This window comes from Nomascus leucogenys, chromosome 22a, assembly GCF_006542625.1.
Source record: "Nomascus leucogenys isolate Asia chromosome 22a, Asia_NLE_v1, whole genome shotgun sequence".
Classification (NCBI taxonomy): Eukaryota; Metazoa; Chordata; class Mammalia; order Primates; family Hylobatidae; genus Nomascus; species Nomascus leucogenys.
Window position 1 is genome coordinate 110,562,408 of NC_044402.1, and position 14,698 is coordinate 110,577,105.

Genomic DNA, 14,698 nt, shown 5'->3' on the forward strand with positions numbered 1-14,698 from the left:
TCTTCAGCACTTAATAGTCTGCCTGGCACTAAGTGCTCAATAAATTCTGAACTCAAATCACTAACAGCAAAAGAAAAATTAATGACCAGCTATTTAAGACAGATATATAGGATGAAATTTCTCATTACATTATTTATGCATTCCCCTTAATTGTGTGCCTAACACATTTAACTGCCTTTTTTTTTTTTTTTTTTTTTTTTTTTTTCAGAAACAGGGTCTCATGGCCAGGCGCGGTGGCTCACGCCTGTAATCCCAGCACTTTGGGAGGCTGAGGCGGGTGGATCACGAGGTCAGGAGATTGAGACCATCCTGGCTAACATGGTGAAACCCCGTCTCTACTAAAAATACAAAAATTAGCTGGGTGTGGTGGACGCCTGTAATCCCAGCTACTTGGGAGGCTGAGGCAGGAGAATCGCTGGAAGCCAGAGGCGGAGGTTGCAGTGAGCCGAGATTGCGCCACTGCACTCCAGCCTGGGTGACAGAGTGAGACTCCATCTCAAAAAAAAAAAAAAAAAAAAAAAAGAAACAGGGTCTCACTTTGTCACCCACCCTGAGGTGCAGTGGTGTAATTATGGCTCACTGCAGCCTCAACCTCCCAGGCTTGAATGATCCTCCTGCCTCAGCCTCCCAAGTAGCTAGGACCACAGGTGCATGCCACCATGCCCAGCTAATTTTTGTATTTTTTGTAGAGATGGGGTTTCACTATATTTCCCAGGCTGGTCTTGAACTCTGGGCTCAAGCAATCCTCCTGCCTCAGCCCCCCTAAGTGCTGGGATTACAGGTGTGGGCCACCACGCCGGACCTGCCTTATTTTTTTAAATCAAATAGTAGAACAACATTAAAAGAAATATAATTATCTAATCTCTAATAGCATATATTTTCATACTTGCATACTCTTTGTCAATAATGTTTTATATTTCATATGTATGTATTTCAAATATGAAATCATAATTTTAATTAAATGTATACTTATATTTTTATCACGTAACTCTATTCCTTTTTCAGATGGTTATATAACATTCCGTGATTAGAAACAATGTTCTTTAGCTATTTCCTAGCTGTTGGCCATGATACTTATCATCATAATGATAATGCTATTAGAGACATTCTTAAAATAATCATCTTCATGGATGCATTTTTTTCCCTTTTGAAAACAATCTAGTCTCGGGACAAATTCCAGCAAGTGAAATCGCATCATTAAAAGGTAACTGCACATAATACTTATATTTTTCTGTATTTCTTTAGGCTTTTCCCCCTAAGCATAGATAACTTTTTCATCCTTGGTGCCTTCATCTTTTTTCTCTTTAATTTTTACTGTGGAAAATTTTCAAATAAACACAAAGGAAACTAGAATAATGAACTCCCATATACCTATCCTTCAGTCTCAGCAGTGAACAACTTATAACCAATCTTGTTTCATCTCTCCCACCAACATTTTTGCTAGAGTATTTGAAAGCAAATCCCAGACATATCTTTTCATCTACATATATGTTAGTGTGAATCTCTAACAAACTGAAAAAGTACGTCTGGGTTTATGTAACCACAATGCATTACTACAAGTAGCAAAATTAACAATAATTCATTAATATCTAACAGCTAGTCCATGTTCAAATTTCTCTTTCAAAAATTATGTGTGTGTGTATAAACAGCAGGTTTATTCAAATCAATCTCAACAAGGTCCACACATTGCATTTGGTTGATACAACAATAAATATTTCTACATGGCTATAATTGTACCAGACATAGAAGTAAAATATTTTTATCCTTTTATATCACAACATTCTTTGATAAGTATGTTTCCACCCTTATATGAACTTTTAAGATATTTTTTAAGGCTGTATATTCCACTGTAGTGTATTTAACCATATCCCTATTATGCTTTTCAAGTTGTTGCTAATTTTTCATTATCACAAAAACATGTTAAGATGAATATAGTTGTGAAAAAAGGTTTCATATTTAGGATTAGACTACATTCTTGGAAATGGAATAATTGGGTCAGAATGCAGGGTTAACAATCCAGTAAACATTTACTGGGAGTAGGTACAAAAGTAAACAAGGGAGTTTTTAAGCCACACTGAACTTATAAAAAAATACATAGTTTAAATGCCTTGTAATGCATTTTGCAGAGCTCCCCAAAAGGCTTGTATCAATTCTTAATATCCAAGATATTTGAGGGTGCTATTTTTACTATAGTTGTGCCAAAATTGATGATAATGTTTAAAATCATTAATGTTACCGGCAAAAGTAGTAAATATATGCATAGTGTCTGACTATAAGCTCAGTTAATGTGATTTTCATTATTATCATCAAGTACACTTACTTTTTCTTGTTATTCTTTTAAGACATTCATTTTTAACATTTAACTTTTTAATCCAACTGAAATGTATTTTAATGTTCATCCACCTTAAATTTGTCTTAAAGTTTATGTTTATGAGTTAGTGATCTCAGTTTTTAATTCTTCCAAAGAGTCGTTATTTAATGCCTTTGATTACAAAGGAAACTTAGTTCTATAGAGCATGGCTCCAAGCCAGACTGCTTGGGTTTGAATTCTAGCTCTTCTATTACTCAACTGTAATTTGGGGAAGATTAGTCAAGGAGAATAGTAATACCTACCTTACAGAATTATACAGACTTAAATAATTAAGTAATATAAAGCCCTTCAACCAGTGCTGACATATAAATGATGCTTCATAAGAATTTGTTGTTGTTGTCATTATTATTTATTGACTAAGCCATTTTTTCAACATGGTAGGAAATACCACCTTCTGTCTCTAGGCTTTTTTTAGGCTCCCTTGATCTGCCTTCTATCAGAACCACCATGTTTTAGTGATTAGAACTTCATAGTCCTGCTATTAATCTTCTAAAAATGTAATTGGCTATTCTTCAACATTTTCTGTCTGAGATAAACTTCCAGAGTAACTTCGTTCCAATAATACCTCTGATTCTGACTAGGATTATATTCTACTTGTAAATTAATTTGGGGAAAATTGACAACTTTAGTTATGGTACTGTCTTCTGACAGGAACAGGATATTTCTCTCCGTATAGGAATGTCCTCATGTTTCTCACCGAACTTTTGAAGTAGTCCTCATGTAGGTACTTGTTAAGTTTGATTAAAAATACTTTATATTTTCATTGTCAATATGTCTAACAGAATTTATTCCTTTACATAGCCTATCTAGTTACTATTGGTACTTATAAAAGCTGCTGATTTTTATAAATTTATTTTATAATAAGACCCCAGTTCTAACAGGTATTCCTTTGACTCGAGTTTTTGAGGTAGATTATTTCATGTAGAAATAATTTATCTTAAATTTATATGACTTTTCTGATGTTTAGATTTTAACTTTGTAGATAATCAAAATATGTTGTTTTCTTTCTTCTTCTAATTGCTTCCAAGCATAGAACTCACCCAAATTTACAGAACTCATAAACATTTCATTATAATTTCCTCAAGTGTTATTTTGTAGTTTTAATGTTTTATGTACAATTCTTGGAATTAACAAGAACTTATTCTGATTCATAGCATTAAATGAGTATGTAAAAGAATTTTACTGGGAAAGACTCTTTCCATGAGAACCAATGGTTCTCCACTTTCCCACTGATACACAGTTCTTCCCTGATATATAATCAACTATAGAGTTTACTTCATTGATCTATTTTCTTAAATATAAACAAAATAGAATCTACACTATTATAGATTTTCGTCATGTTTCCATATGTGCTTGGGGTAGATTTTCTCTAAACTTTTTATAATAACTCCTTTTATATTTTCCCGTTTAGTCTTCCCATTGTGCTTTAGAATTATTTTAAGTTAAACAAATTCTATAAGAACTTCGAGTTACATTACATTAATCATATGAACTATAAGGAAGAATTTATATCTATTGATCTTACCATACAGAAATGCTGTTTCTCCACATTTATTTAAATTTTTATTATATTTATCAGTAATAGTTCATAATTACAATTCAATAGGTATCGCACATTTCATGTTAAGATTGTTCTTGTATTTTATGTGTACATGATTTGTAAAGAGTATTAAAAATTAAGGATTTTCATTTATTTTCTTAAATTTTATTTCCTTAGAATGCAAAAATAGTAGGTATAAAGACATAAAAAGGCATATAGAGTACAAGAACTGTAAATGTGACATACCAGGTGATGGAGATATGATATATTCATCTACAAATTTATTTTCAGCAAGATTGCCTTTTATTTCAGTCTTTTTTAACAGTGTTTCAAAGTGAAAATGAAGAGGCACATCTGGAAAAATAAAGTTAAAAAGGTATTTTCAAATACCACTCTTTGTAATACTAGGATTACAGATTGTAACATTAAAATTGCTTTCTTTCTATAAATAGCACATAAGCTTAAGAAAATAAGCAAAAGTTTGAAATGTAACAACTATCGGAAGTGACAAAATACTCTTTCCAAGCGTGTTGGTAGCAGTATTTTAGAAATTACTGGTTAGGTGCACTTAACCAACAAATTAAAAATCTAACAGAGAAACAACTTCATGAACTTCCTAAAATAGTACATAAGATGAACAGTAATTATAAGTATTAATAAATACTATTCACAGATGAATGGAAACAAATATACCAAGAAGTCTTTAAGAAAACCTACACCCAAATCTGGCTGACTCTAAATCCATTCCATCCCATCCCTACAAACTTTGCATTTGAAATAATGAAGTTTCCAAAAAATTACATGCTTTTAACATCTTGGGAGAAAACCACTATAAGTTAGATGCAACCTTTTATGAAAACATCAAAGTTCATATTCCCTTAATTTACCATATTATATATCACAATGAATATACTTTTATAAAGATTAAAACCTATTGACAAGCTAGTTTTGTTTTTAAATAGTGGCTTGGAGACTTTCAGTTCACTGTTTATATTCTGTACTCTCACAACCAAAGAGGAGTTAAGCAATGAAGTAGTTATGCTTCACATTTACTAAAGGTTTTTTCTTCCGGCCAAGAATGAAAAAACAAAATCATCTTAAAAAGCATTTATTAAGAGACACCTAACTTTTCCTTGAGAACATATTTTACAAAGCAGTTGATAATAATGAAAATTTGGCTATTGAAAGAAGGTACTTTAAGGAAACTCATTTGAATACATAAATGAGGATAGACCCGGGAAGGGCCTTGATTTTTTATTTGTTTTTATTCTTGAGACAGGGACTGGCTCTGTTGCCCAGGCTGGAGTGCAGTAGCATGATTCTGGCCCACTACATTCTCAATCTCCTGGGCTCAAGCAATCCTCCCACCTCAGCCTCTCAAGTAGCTGAGACTACAGGTGCACACCTCCATGCCTGGCTAATTAGAAAATTTTTTTCTTTAGAGACAAAGTTTTATTATGTTCCCAGGCTGGTCTTGAACTCTTGAGCTCAAGCAGTCCTCCCACCTTATCCTCCCAAAGTGTTGGGATTACAAGCATGAGCCACTGTGCCCACCTGGCTGGGTCTGGATTTTAAACAGAAAAAAATGATGTCTTCTTCAAATGATGTATCTTAGTGGCAGATCCATACTCAAGTGTGGAAAAATATGTAAAACAAAAACTAGTTCATGAGTATCATCATGGAGTTTGTACCAAGGGACAGAGGTAAGATGAGTTTGAATCTTGGTATTATGATCATATGAAAATTAGCAAAATGAAAATGGGAATAAAAATTAAATATTCTCCTTTAAAATGCTCCTTAAACATTTCAGGATTCTGATATTTTCCAATTACCTAAACATAAGTTTGTTGCATTTGTTTCTCCAAAGCAATATTATACTTATAAGGAGAGTATCACCAATTCTACCACTGTTCTTTGCGATTTGTGGGAAAACATGATCTAACAAGAAAAGGTCCTTGTTCAGTCTATATGCCTTTCTTAATACCCGCATGTGACCTGTCAGCTTTTGTAAAAATATTTCATTGCTTTGAAACATTACCTTTCAGTTGTTTTAAACTAGAATGCAAGTACCTTGAGGGATTTATTTGTATTTATACTCCTAGCATTTATTTAGTACTTACATATAGTAGGTATTGAGATTTTTATTGAATGTAAGAAGGAATGGATATCATGAAATAGTAGATAAACAATCTAATCTCATTTATTAGAGGGGGGAATAAGAGTCTTAGGATAAAGAGTATTTATACCAGCTGTTAGGGTTATGTCATCAGAGAAATATATTTGCTAATAAGAAAACAGGCAGTAAAGTAATGGTGAGTGGTTTGGTTCTGGAGAATGACTACCTCAAATCCTGGCTCATCATTTATTAGCCGAGTAATCTTGGATGAGTAGTATCACGAAGCTTAGTTTTCTCATATGTAAGATGAACAGAACGAAGATATCTATTCTCATGCAGTTGTGGGAATTAAACAAGAAAATGTAATGTGCTTAATATATACAGGGCTCAGTATATGCTAAGACTAAATGTTAGCTACATTATTGTTATATGGATTATTATTTTGTCATATTATTAAGGTTTCCTCAAATATAGAATAAAATAGTTCTTGTTAAAAACTTAAGGTAATGGTGTAGCTAAGAAACCACTCTACTACTGATAAAAACTAAATTGAGATTCAGGGCAGGGGGACATGTTCAAAACATGGCGCTTTACAAATAGATCAGTCCCTTGATTTTGAGAATTTAAAAGACCATCAGAATCATAAGCCGAAAATGGAACAAAAGCTAAGTTGAGATATCCCCCAGTAAAGAGAAGAACTGGAGATAACCAATGGGAGGGATGTTTTCTTTCTCCCCTAAATATTTACTTTAGTTCCAATATAGACAAGAGTGTAAAGGTTCCACAAAAATCAAGAACTGAAAATTTAAAACCACCTAGAGTAATCCTAGCATTTTTGGGAGGTTGAGGTGGGAGAATCACTTGAGGCTAGAAGTTCAAGACCAGCCTGGGCAATATAGTGAGACCCCATCTCTACAAAAAAATTTAAAAATTAGCTGGGTGTGGTGTCATGCACCCAAGTAGTTCCAGCTACTTGGGAGGCTGAGGTGGGAGGATTACTTGAGCCCAGGAGGTCAAGGCTGCAATGAGCTATGTTCACACCACCATACTCCAGCCTGTGCAACAGTGCAAGACTCTGTCTCCAAAAAAAAAAAACACTTTAGAGATGTAAGGATGTATAAGCCTCATTTACTCAGTTACAGAGTACAGATACTCCTGAGGTTGACTACACTTATAGGTACGCAGTTTTCTTCCCTCTGCATTGAGAAATTCAATGCAGATTATAAACGGAGAAATATTTTATGACAGGGAAACCTCCATGTATAACAGCACATTAGAAAAAGAACACTGAATTACCGTTACTCAGAAACATCTCAACAGCACAGCCATGTTACCAATAAAATGCTCAAAATTTAACAGGATAAAAACCTAGTAATTTCCCAAAGTAAATCAAGTTGGTTTAGAAGGAATTAAAGAATCAACTTACACAGATAGAACATTAACCATGCATGTGACTAGATTAATTCCTCTACAACAAATTTAATTCTCAAGGCATTGCTTAGTTCTAATATCTACTGAAAAAAAATGGATAAAATAAGATTTTATTAGATTCTCTGTATTTAGAGGATTAGATTTCAGTATAGAAAACATCGTTACTTAGAAATTGTTACAAGGAGGCTTACCTGATGGCAATGATAGAACAGAATGGAAAGAGGAATCTAACTCTGATACATGTTCTCTTAATAGGTAAGACTCCGAATTGTGTTCATAGCTACTCCAAGTTGAAGCTGATTGCAGGCAAGGCATTTGTGTAGTATTTAAAAATGTTGTTTCTTTTGAAGGCAAAGTCTGCAAGGAAAAACCGTATTAGAATATCACAGCCAAAGCATCCGTAAATGGCATATCTCTACATTTATTTAGGTTATCTTTAAAATTTTCCAATTCTACAAAAGTTCTACAAATATTTTGCTAGATGTTTTCCCAATTAACATTTATTAATTCAATCATAAAAGGGATGTAAAAATATAATTAACTTTTTTATATTGAATGTATTCTACAACTTGCTATAAACTTCTTTTTCTAATAATATATAGCTTCTTCTAGTCTTTGATTATCTAAACATACTAGCTGGGAATGATAACTAATTTTTTTCTTTCAATCCTACTATTTTTTTTTAGGGAGTTCCAACCATGATGGATGGGTTCACCAATTCAATAATGAATAAACATGATCAAAGGAGACATTTGTGTTTTGTTCCTGATTGTAATGGGAATGCTTTTAATTTATCAGAATAAGAATGATATGGATTGCAGGGTTTGTTTTTTTTTTTAGGGGGGGTATGGTTTGTTATCAGAATATATTCCTAGCTTGCCAAAAGAACTTGAAAAAAATATATTAATGTTGAATTTAATCATATGCTTTTTTTGAACCTAATAAAATGATTACATGACTTTTCTTCTGTACTCTATTAAAGTGACAAATTGCATTAACAGATTTTATTTTTTATTTTTTTGAGACAGTCTCGCTCTGTTGCTCAGACTAGAGTGCAGTGGCAGGATCTCGGCTCACTGCAACTTCTGCCTCCCGGGTTCAAGCGATTCTCCTGCCTCAGCCTCCTGAGTAGCTGGGATTACAGGCACGTGCCACTGCGCCCAGCTACTTTTTGTATTTTTAGTGGAGACAGGGCTTCACCAGTTGGCCAGGCTGGTCTGGAACTCCTGACCTCAAGTGATCCAGCCTGCCTCCATCTTCCAAAGTTCTGGGATTACAGGCATGAGTCATTGCACCCGGCCACATTAACCGATTTTTAACATGTCAAACCAAGCTAAGGTTATTCTTGAAGAATCCTGCTAGGAGTTTATCAAGTTTATTAACCTCTTCAAGGAGCCAGTAACTTTCTATATTGTATGCATGTTTTACATTTCATTGATTCCTACTTTGCTTTAAGATTAATCAAATATTTTCTTAAATTTTTCCCATCTCTTAATTTTAATGTATTCATTCTTTTACTTTCTTTTAGTGGTTTCCATAGAGGTTACAATGTGCATCCTTAGCCAGCTGGCTTTTACAGTATAATACAAATTATTCCTTTTACCATTTCCCTGGAAATACTAGGACATTAGAACTCCATTTACTCTCCTGTTTTTGCATTACCATTGTTAGGCATTTTAATTCTACATATATTTATGACCCCATAGTATATTGGTATTATTGTATCATCAACATTCATGAATACCACCCATATATTTATCTCGTCTCATTGCTCATAGCTCTTTCCTACAATTCCCTACTTCCATGTGGGATCATATTACTTCTCCCTTTGCTACTATCATAGTGTAGGTTTGCTTTCTCCGAATTCTCTCAGTTTTTACTTGTCTGAAACATTTGCATCTTACCATTTTTAGTGATATTTTTATGAATACAGAATTCTGGGTTGGCTTTTTTTTTTCAGTACTTTAAGGATATTTTCATTCTTCTGGTTCTCATTATTTCTGGTGATTAGTTAGCTATAGGTTTTATTATTGACCCCACTTGAAAGTAATGTGCCTTTTTTGCTCTGGCTGCTTTTAATATTTTCTCTGTGTCTTTACTTTTTTAGCAGGCTTACCATAAGATTCTGTCTTGGTCCATTCAGACTGCTATAACAAAATACCATAGACTAGGTAAATAATAGAAATTTACTTCTCACAGTTCTGGGGACTAAAAAGTACTAGATCAAAGTGCTGGCAGATTTAGTGTCTGACAAAGGTCTACTTTCTCACTAATAAGATGGCTGTAACCTCACATGATGGAAGGAAGAGCTTTCTGGGGTTCCTTTTATAAGGGCACTAATTCCATTAATGACCTCATGACCTAATAACTTCCCAAAGGCCCTATCCAAATAACATCACATTGGGAATTAGGTTTCTACATATGAGTTTTGGGGGAGACTCATTCAGTCTATAGCATTGCACTCAAGCCCCCCAAAATACATGTCCTTCTCACATGCAAAATATTTCATTCCATCCCAGCAGCCCAAAAATCTTAACTCATTCCAGCATCAACTAAAAAATTCCAAAGTCCAAAATCTCATCTAAATATCATCTAAATCAGATATGAGTGAGACTCAAGGTATACACTTCATCTGAGGCAAATTGCTTTCCACCTGTGAACCTCTAAAACCAACATGTTATGTGCTTCCAAAATACTATGGTGGGAGAGGCATAGGATAGATATTCCTATTCCAAAATAAAGGAATAGGAAAGAAGAAAGAAATAACAGGTTGTGAGCAAACCAACCCAACAGGGCAAATTCCATTAAAACTGAAGTCTCCAGAATAACCTTCTGCTTGATGCTTTGCCTTCCAGACCCAGTAGGCTATGGTCCCATCTCCACAGCTATTGGCTGGAGTCCCAAGCTTGTGGCTCTTCCAGGTGGTTATTCTGCCTCTGCCATTGAAGGTGACTTGGGGTCAAGGGCCTGTGGCTCTCCTAGGCTAGAATCATGCACCAGTGGCTTTGCCACGCATAGCCTAAGCCATGGCTCCATAAGTGTTGGCAGAGACTGTGTAGACACCACCAAAATCTACCACCTGTGCTGCCTACAGGGTTGGCTGGCCATCACAGCCTAAACTATATCAGGCCCACCAGAGCCACACTTTAGAGAAGCCAGTGGTGGGGAGCAGAACCCATAATGTAAGGTTCTATTGGGCAGTGCATGCTGAGAGGTCTCACAGGCTCAGGTGGCTCCATATTTGAAACTTCTTTGCCCGAAGGGACTTTGCATTCTGGGCCTATGCTGGGAGGGGCAGCCTCCATTATCTCTAAATTGCCTTCAGGACCATTCTTCTATTGTCTTCTGTTGTCTTGGAGAGTATCTCCTGGCTTCTGTAGAGAGGGCTGATCCATAGTACTCTCTTTATCAAAAGGCTCCTTGGCCATACACTCAGTGTTTTCTCCAAAGCAGGCTTTCTCTTTCTTTACAATATGAATAGGCTAAGACTTTTCCAAATCTTTAAGTTCTGCTTTCTTTTTGATTAACAGTTCCTCTTGTAGTCATTTCTTCTGGCATTCTATCATAAGCAGTCAGAAGGAGGAACCAGGTTGGTCCTTCAGCAATTTTCTAAGAGATTTTTTCAGCCAAATAATCAATTTCATTGCTTGCAATTTCTACCTTCCACAAGACACTAGAACATGAATACAATTTCGCCAAGCTCTTTGCCACTTTATAACAAGGATTACTTTTCCTCTAGTTTCCAATAATATGTTCCTCATTTCTATCTGAGGTTTTATCTGAATGGCCTTAACGTCCATGTATCTACCAACATTCTGTTCAGGGATTATTTAGGCATTCTCTAAGAAGATGGAGGCTTTCTCCAAAATGCTCCTCTTTTCTTTCTGAGCCCTCATTAGAATCACTTTTAAAGATCCAGTCACAACAATGTAGGTGTTTTCTAGCATGCACCTCAAAACTCTTCCACCTCTATCCATTACCCAGTTCCAAAGCTACTTCCACATTTTCAGGCATTCATTACAGCAGCACTCCCATTTCTCAGTACCAAAATCTGTGTTAGTCATGACTTTCCAGAAAATCAGAACTGAGAGAAAGAGAAAAAAATTTATTATAGGAATTGGCTCATGCAATTATGTAGGTCAAGAAGTCCCATCATCTGCCTTCTGCAGGAAAACTGATAGTGTTAACTCAGAATCGAAAGGCCTGAGAATCAGGAGAGCTAATGGTGTAAATCCTAGTCTGAGTTCAAACCCCTGAAAATCAGGAGGCCAATGATGTTTAAGTCCAAATCCAAAGGCCTGAGTACCAGGAGTGTCAATGTCCAAGGGCAGGAGAATATATGCCAGCTCAAACAGAGATGGCAAATTTAGCCTTTCTCCACCTTTTTGTTCTAGTCATCCCCTCAACAGATTGAATCATGGTCACTTGCATTGGTGAAGATAACCTTTATTTAGCCTAAAAATTCAAATGCTAATCTCCTCTGGAAACACCCTCACCCTATCTGACCATCCTTTATCCCAGTCAAATTGACACATAAAATTAACCATCACATATGCCTTCATGTAGTTTCCATGTATTTGTTCTCTTGGAGGTTCACAGAATTTCTTGAGTCTATGGGTTGATGACCTTTATTAGTTTCAGGGATATTATTATTTTTCAAATGTTACTTCTGCCTTATTCTTTCTCCTTTTTTCTAGGCTCCAATAACATAGATTTTTTTTTCATCTAGTCATACATTTCTCTATTTTTGTGTATTTTTTCTTTATCTCTGTGCTTCCATTTTAGTGTTTTCTATTAATTAGTCTTTCAGTACACTAATTTTCTCTTCTGCTCCACCTAATTTGTAGTTAAATTTATCTGGTGAGGCATTAATTCCTCATGTTGTGTTTTCAGTTTGAGAATGTTTATATAATTCTTTTTAAAAAAAGGATTCTAATTATCTGGTGAAATCATGTGTTTTCTTCTACCTGTTCTCTATTTTTTTTAAATATATGAATTATATGAACACAATTTAGCCAAGCTCTTTGCCACTTTATAACAAGGATCACTTTTCCTCTAGTTTCCAATAGCATGTTCCTCATTTCCATCTGACGTTTTATCAGAATGGCTTTAATGTCCGTATTTCTACTAACTCTTTGTTCAGGATTATTTAGGCATTCTCTAAATAAAATGCATTTAAAGGCATTCCTTTTAAATAATCATTTAATAGTTTTTCCCATCTAAATCCAGTATCAGAATCACTTGAGTATCTGTCTCTATTGTCTGTTTTTCCTCTTGAATTTTGGTCATGGTAGTCCTTTTCACCATGCCTACTAATCTTTGATTCAATGACAGATGGTATGTTTTAAAAACCACATAGTTTCCAAAGGATGTGATCTTTCTCTAGTGGGGGTTCTCTCTCCCCACTACTAGCTAGATAAAATAGAGACTTCTCTCCTTAATCTGAGAGTATGAGCAGTTAAATCTGGGTTGCAGCCCTAGTATGATTCATACATATGATTTGCCCCTCAAGGTTTTCAACCAAATATTTGATTTATTTTATAGAATTATCCCCAGTCATCCAGATCTCTAATCTTAAGAGTATACTGAACAATGCCACCCTGCTTATAAGGGACTTTTGCCATTTATGTGTTAAGCATCCTGCTCTGTGCAGCCTCAGTATTCAGCAAATGTTGTGAGGAAAAACATTGGTCAAAAATGCTCTGAAGTGAAAACTGGCCATGTGCTTCATGCCTCCTAAAACATCACCAAAAGCATCCCCATAACTATCATTACTGGCATTTGCATCAAATTTAAAAATTCCTGCCAGAGCTTCAGGGTAATAGTGGTTGCAGAAGCCAGCTTCTGGAGACCTAAGTTAGACTTTCTCCTCTAACCTTTATTTTTATTAATACTTTTTTCATATTTTCCATTTATTATTTCTCTCTGTGCTGTCTTTTGTGTAATTTTATTGAGCTTGATCTTTCAACGCAATTCTGTCTTTAGCTCTGTCTATACATTTTTTAATATTAGCAATTTTCTGATGTATTTTCCTTAAAAAAATAAACTTACTTATTTTTACATTTTGTATGGATAATTCTAATATTTGAAATTATTTTGTAGGAATATGTGTGTGTATATATGTGTGTGTATATATATGTGTGTGTATATATATATACACATTTTAGAGAGATTTTGTATATTCATACATATGCATGCATATATTAATACATACGTGTATGGCTTTGTTTTTGTTTGTTCATTTCTACTGACTCTCATCATGTGGCCTTAGTGTTGTGTGTTCTGTGATTTTTTTTTTTTTTCTTATTGGGAATTCATTTTTGTTGAAACTTTGTTCACGGGATATTTGGAAGCTTCTGTTGAGAGTTTATTCCCCTAGAAAGGATGTCTATTTGTCTGAGCCAGCCATCTAGAACTACTGTTCTAACCTATTTAAAAACCCAATTCTTATCTTCAAAACAAAAACAAAAACACTTCAGTAGCATGATTTCAAACTTCAAAAATAAAAGAGGCCTGACTTATTATAAATTCTATGCAGGCACTCTATTTTCCCTTTTCAACCACAGCCCAAGGCTAAGAAAGGCAAGTTCTCTGCATCTCTGTACAGTAGATCTGAGTTCTAGTTCACCCATTCACAAAGTCTATAGCCTGCCATTGGAGACTATTGGCTTTATGCAGGATTTCTAAAATGACTCCTCACATCTTCCAGGTTTTTGCCTGCAGTCAGTCTCAGGAATATCAAATAAAAACTTCTATGGAGTTTAATTGGAAAATATTCATAAGAAAGCTTCAGAATTCAATGGGTCACTTCTTTCTCTGGATTCTTAGCATGTTTCTCTTCCGCCCCCCCGCCACCCACCACACTTCTCTTTCCTCTCCCTTTCTCTTATTCTGAGGATTTTTTTTTAACCAGATGATTTATGTATTGTACAAAATATTGTTTATATTTTACATTCTATTTTGTGGTACCTGGAGGTTTTTCTATGGTAACGTTCCTACCATACCACTGGAGTCAGAAGTGCAGAATTGGACCTAGCAACTGAAAGGTCACTCTAACCTTTAAAAAATTGTTTCAGGGAGGCTGAGGTGGGACGATCACTAGAGCCCAGGAGTTTGAGTCCAAAGTGGGCAACATAGTGAAACCCTATCTTTAAAAGAAAAATTTTCTTTCAATAAAATGATTTTGTTGACTGCCATACTATAGTAGGAAATAAGAAGCTAAAATAAGAAACTAGACATT

At 34.8% G+C, this 14,698-nt stretch overlaps 1 protein-coding gene across 4 annotated transcripts in view; it reads right to left on the bottom strand.

Moving 5' to 3' along the window:
• Positions 1–14,698, bottom strand: part of KANSL1L (KAT8 regulatory NSL complex subunit 1 like) — a 172,214-nt gene that overhangs the window by 14,972 nt on the left and 142,544 nt on the right. For all 4 annotated transcript variants that reach the window (XM_030804129.1, XM_030804130.1, XM_030804127.1 and 1 more), the window contains exons 7-8: positions 7,650–7,815; positions 4,158–4,265 (exon numbers count right to left, since the gene is read on the bottom strand). In XM_030804129.1, the coding sequence (XP_030659989.1) occupies positions 4,158–4,265; positions 7,650–7,815 (274 nt within the window). The remainder of the gene's footprint in view (positions 1–4,157; positions 4,266–7,649; positions 7,816–14,698) is intronic.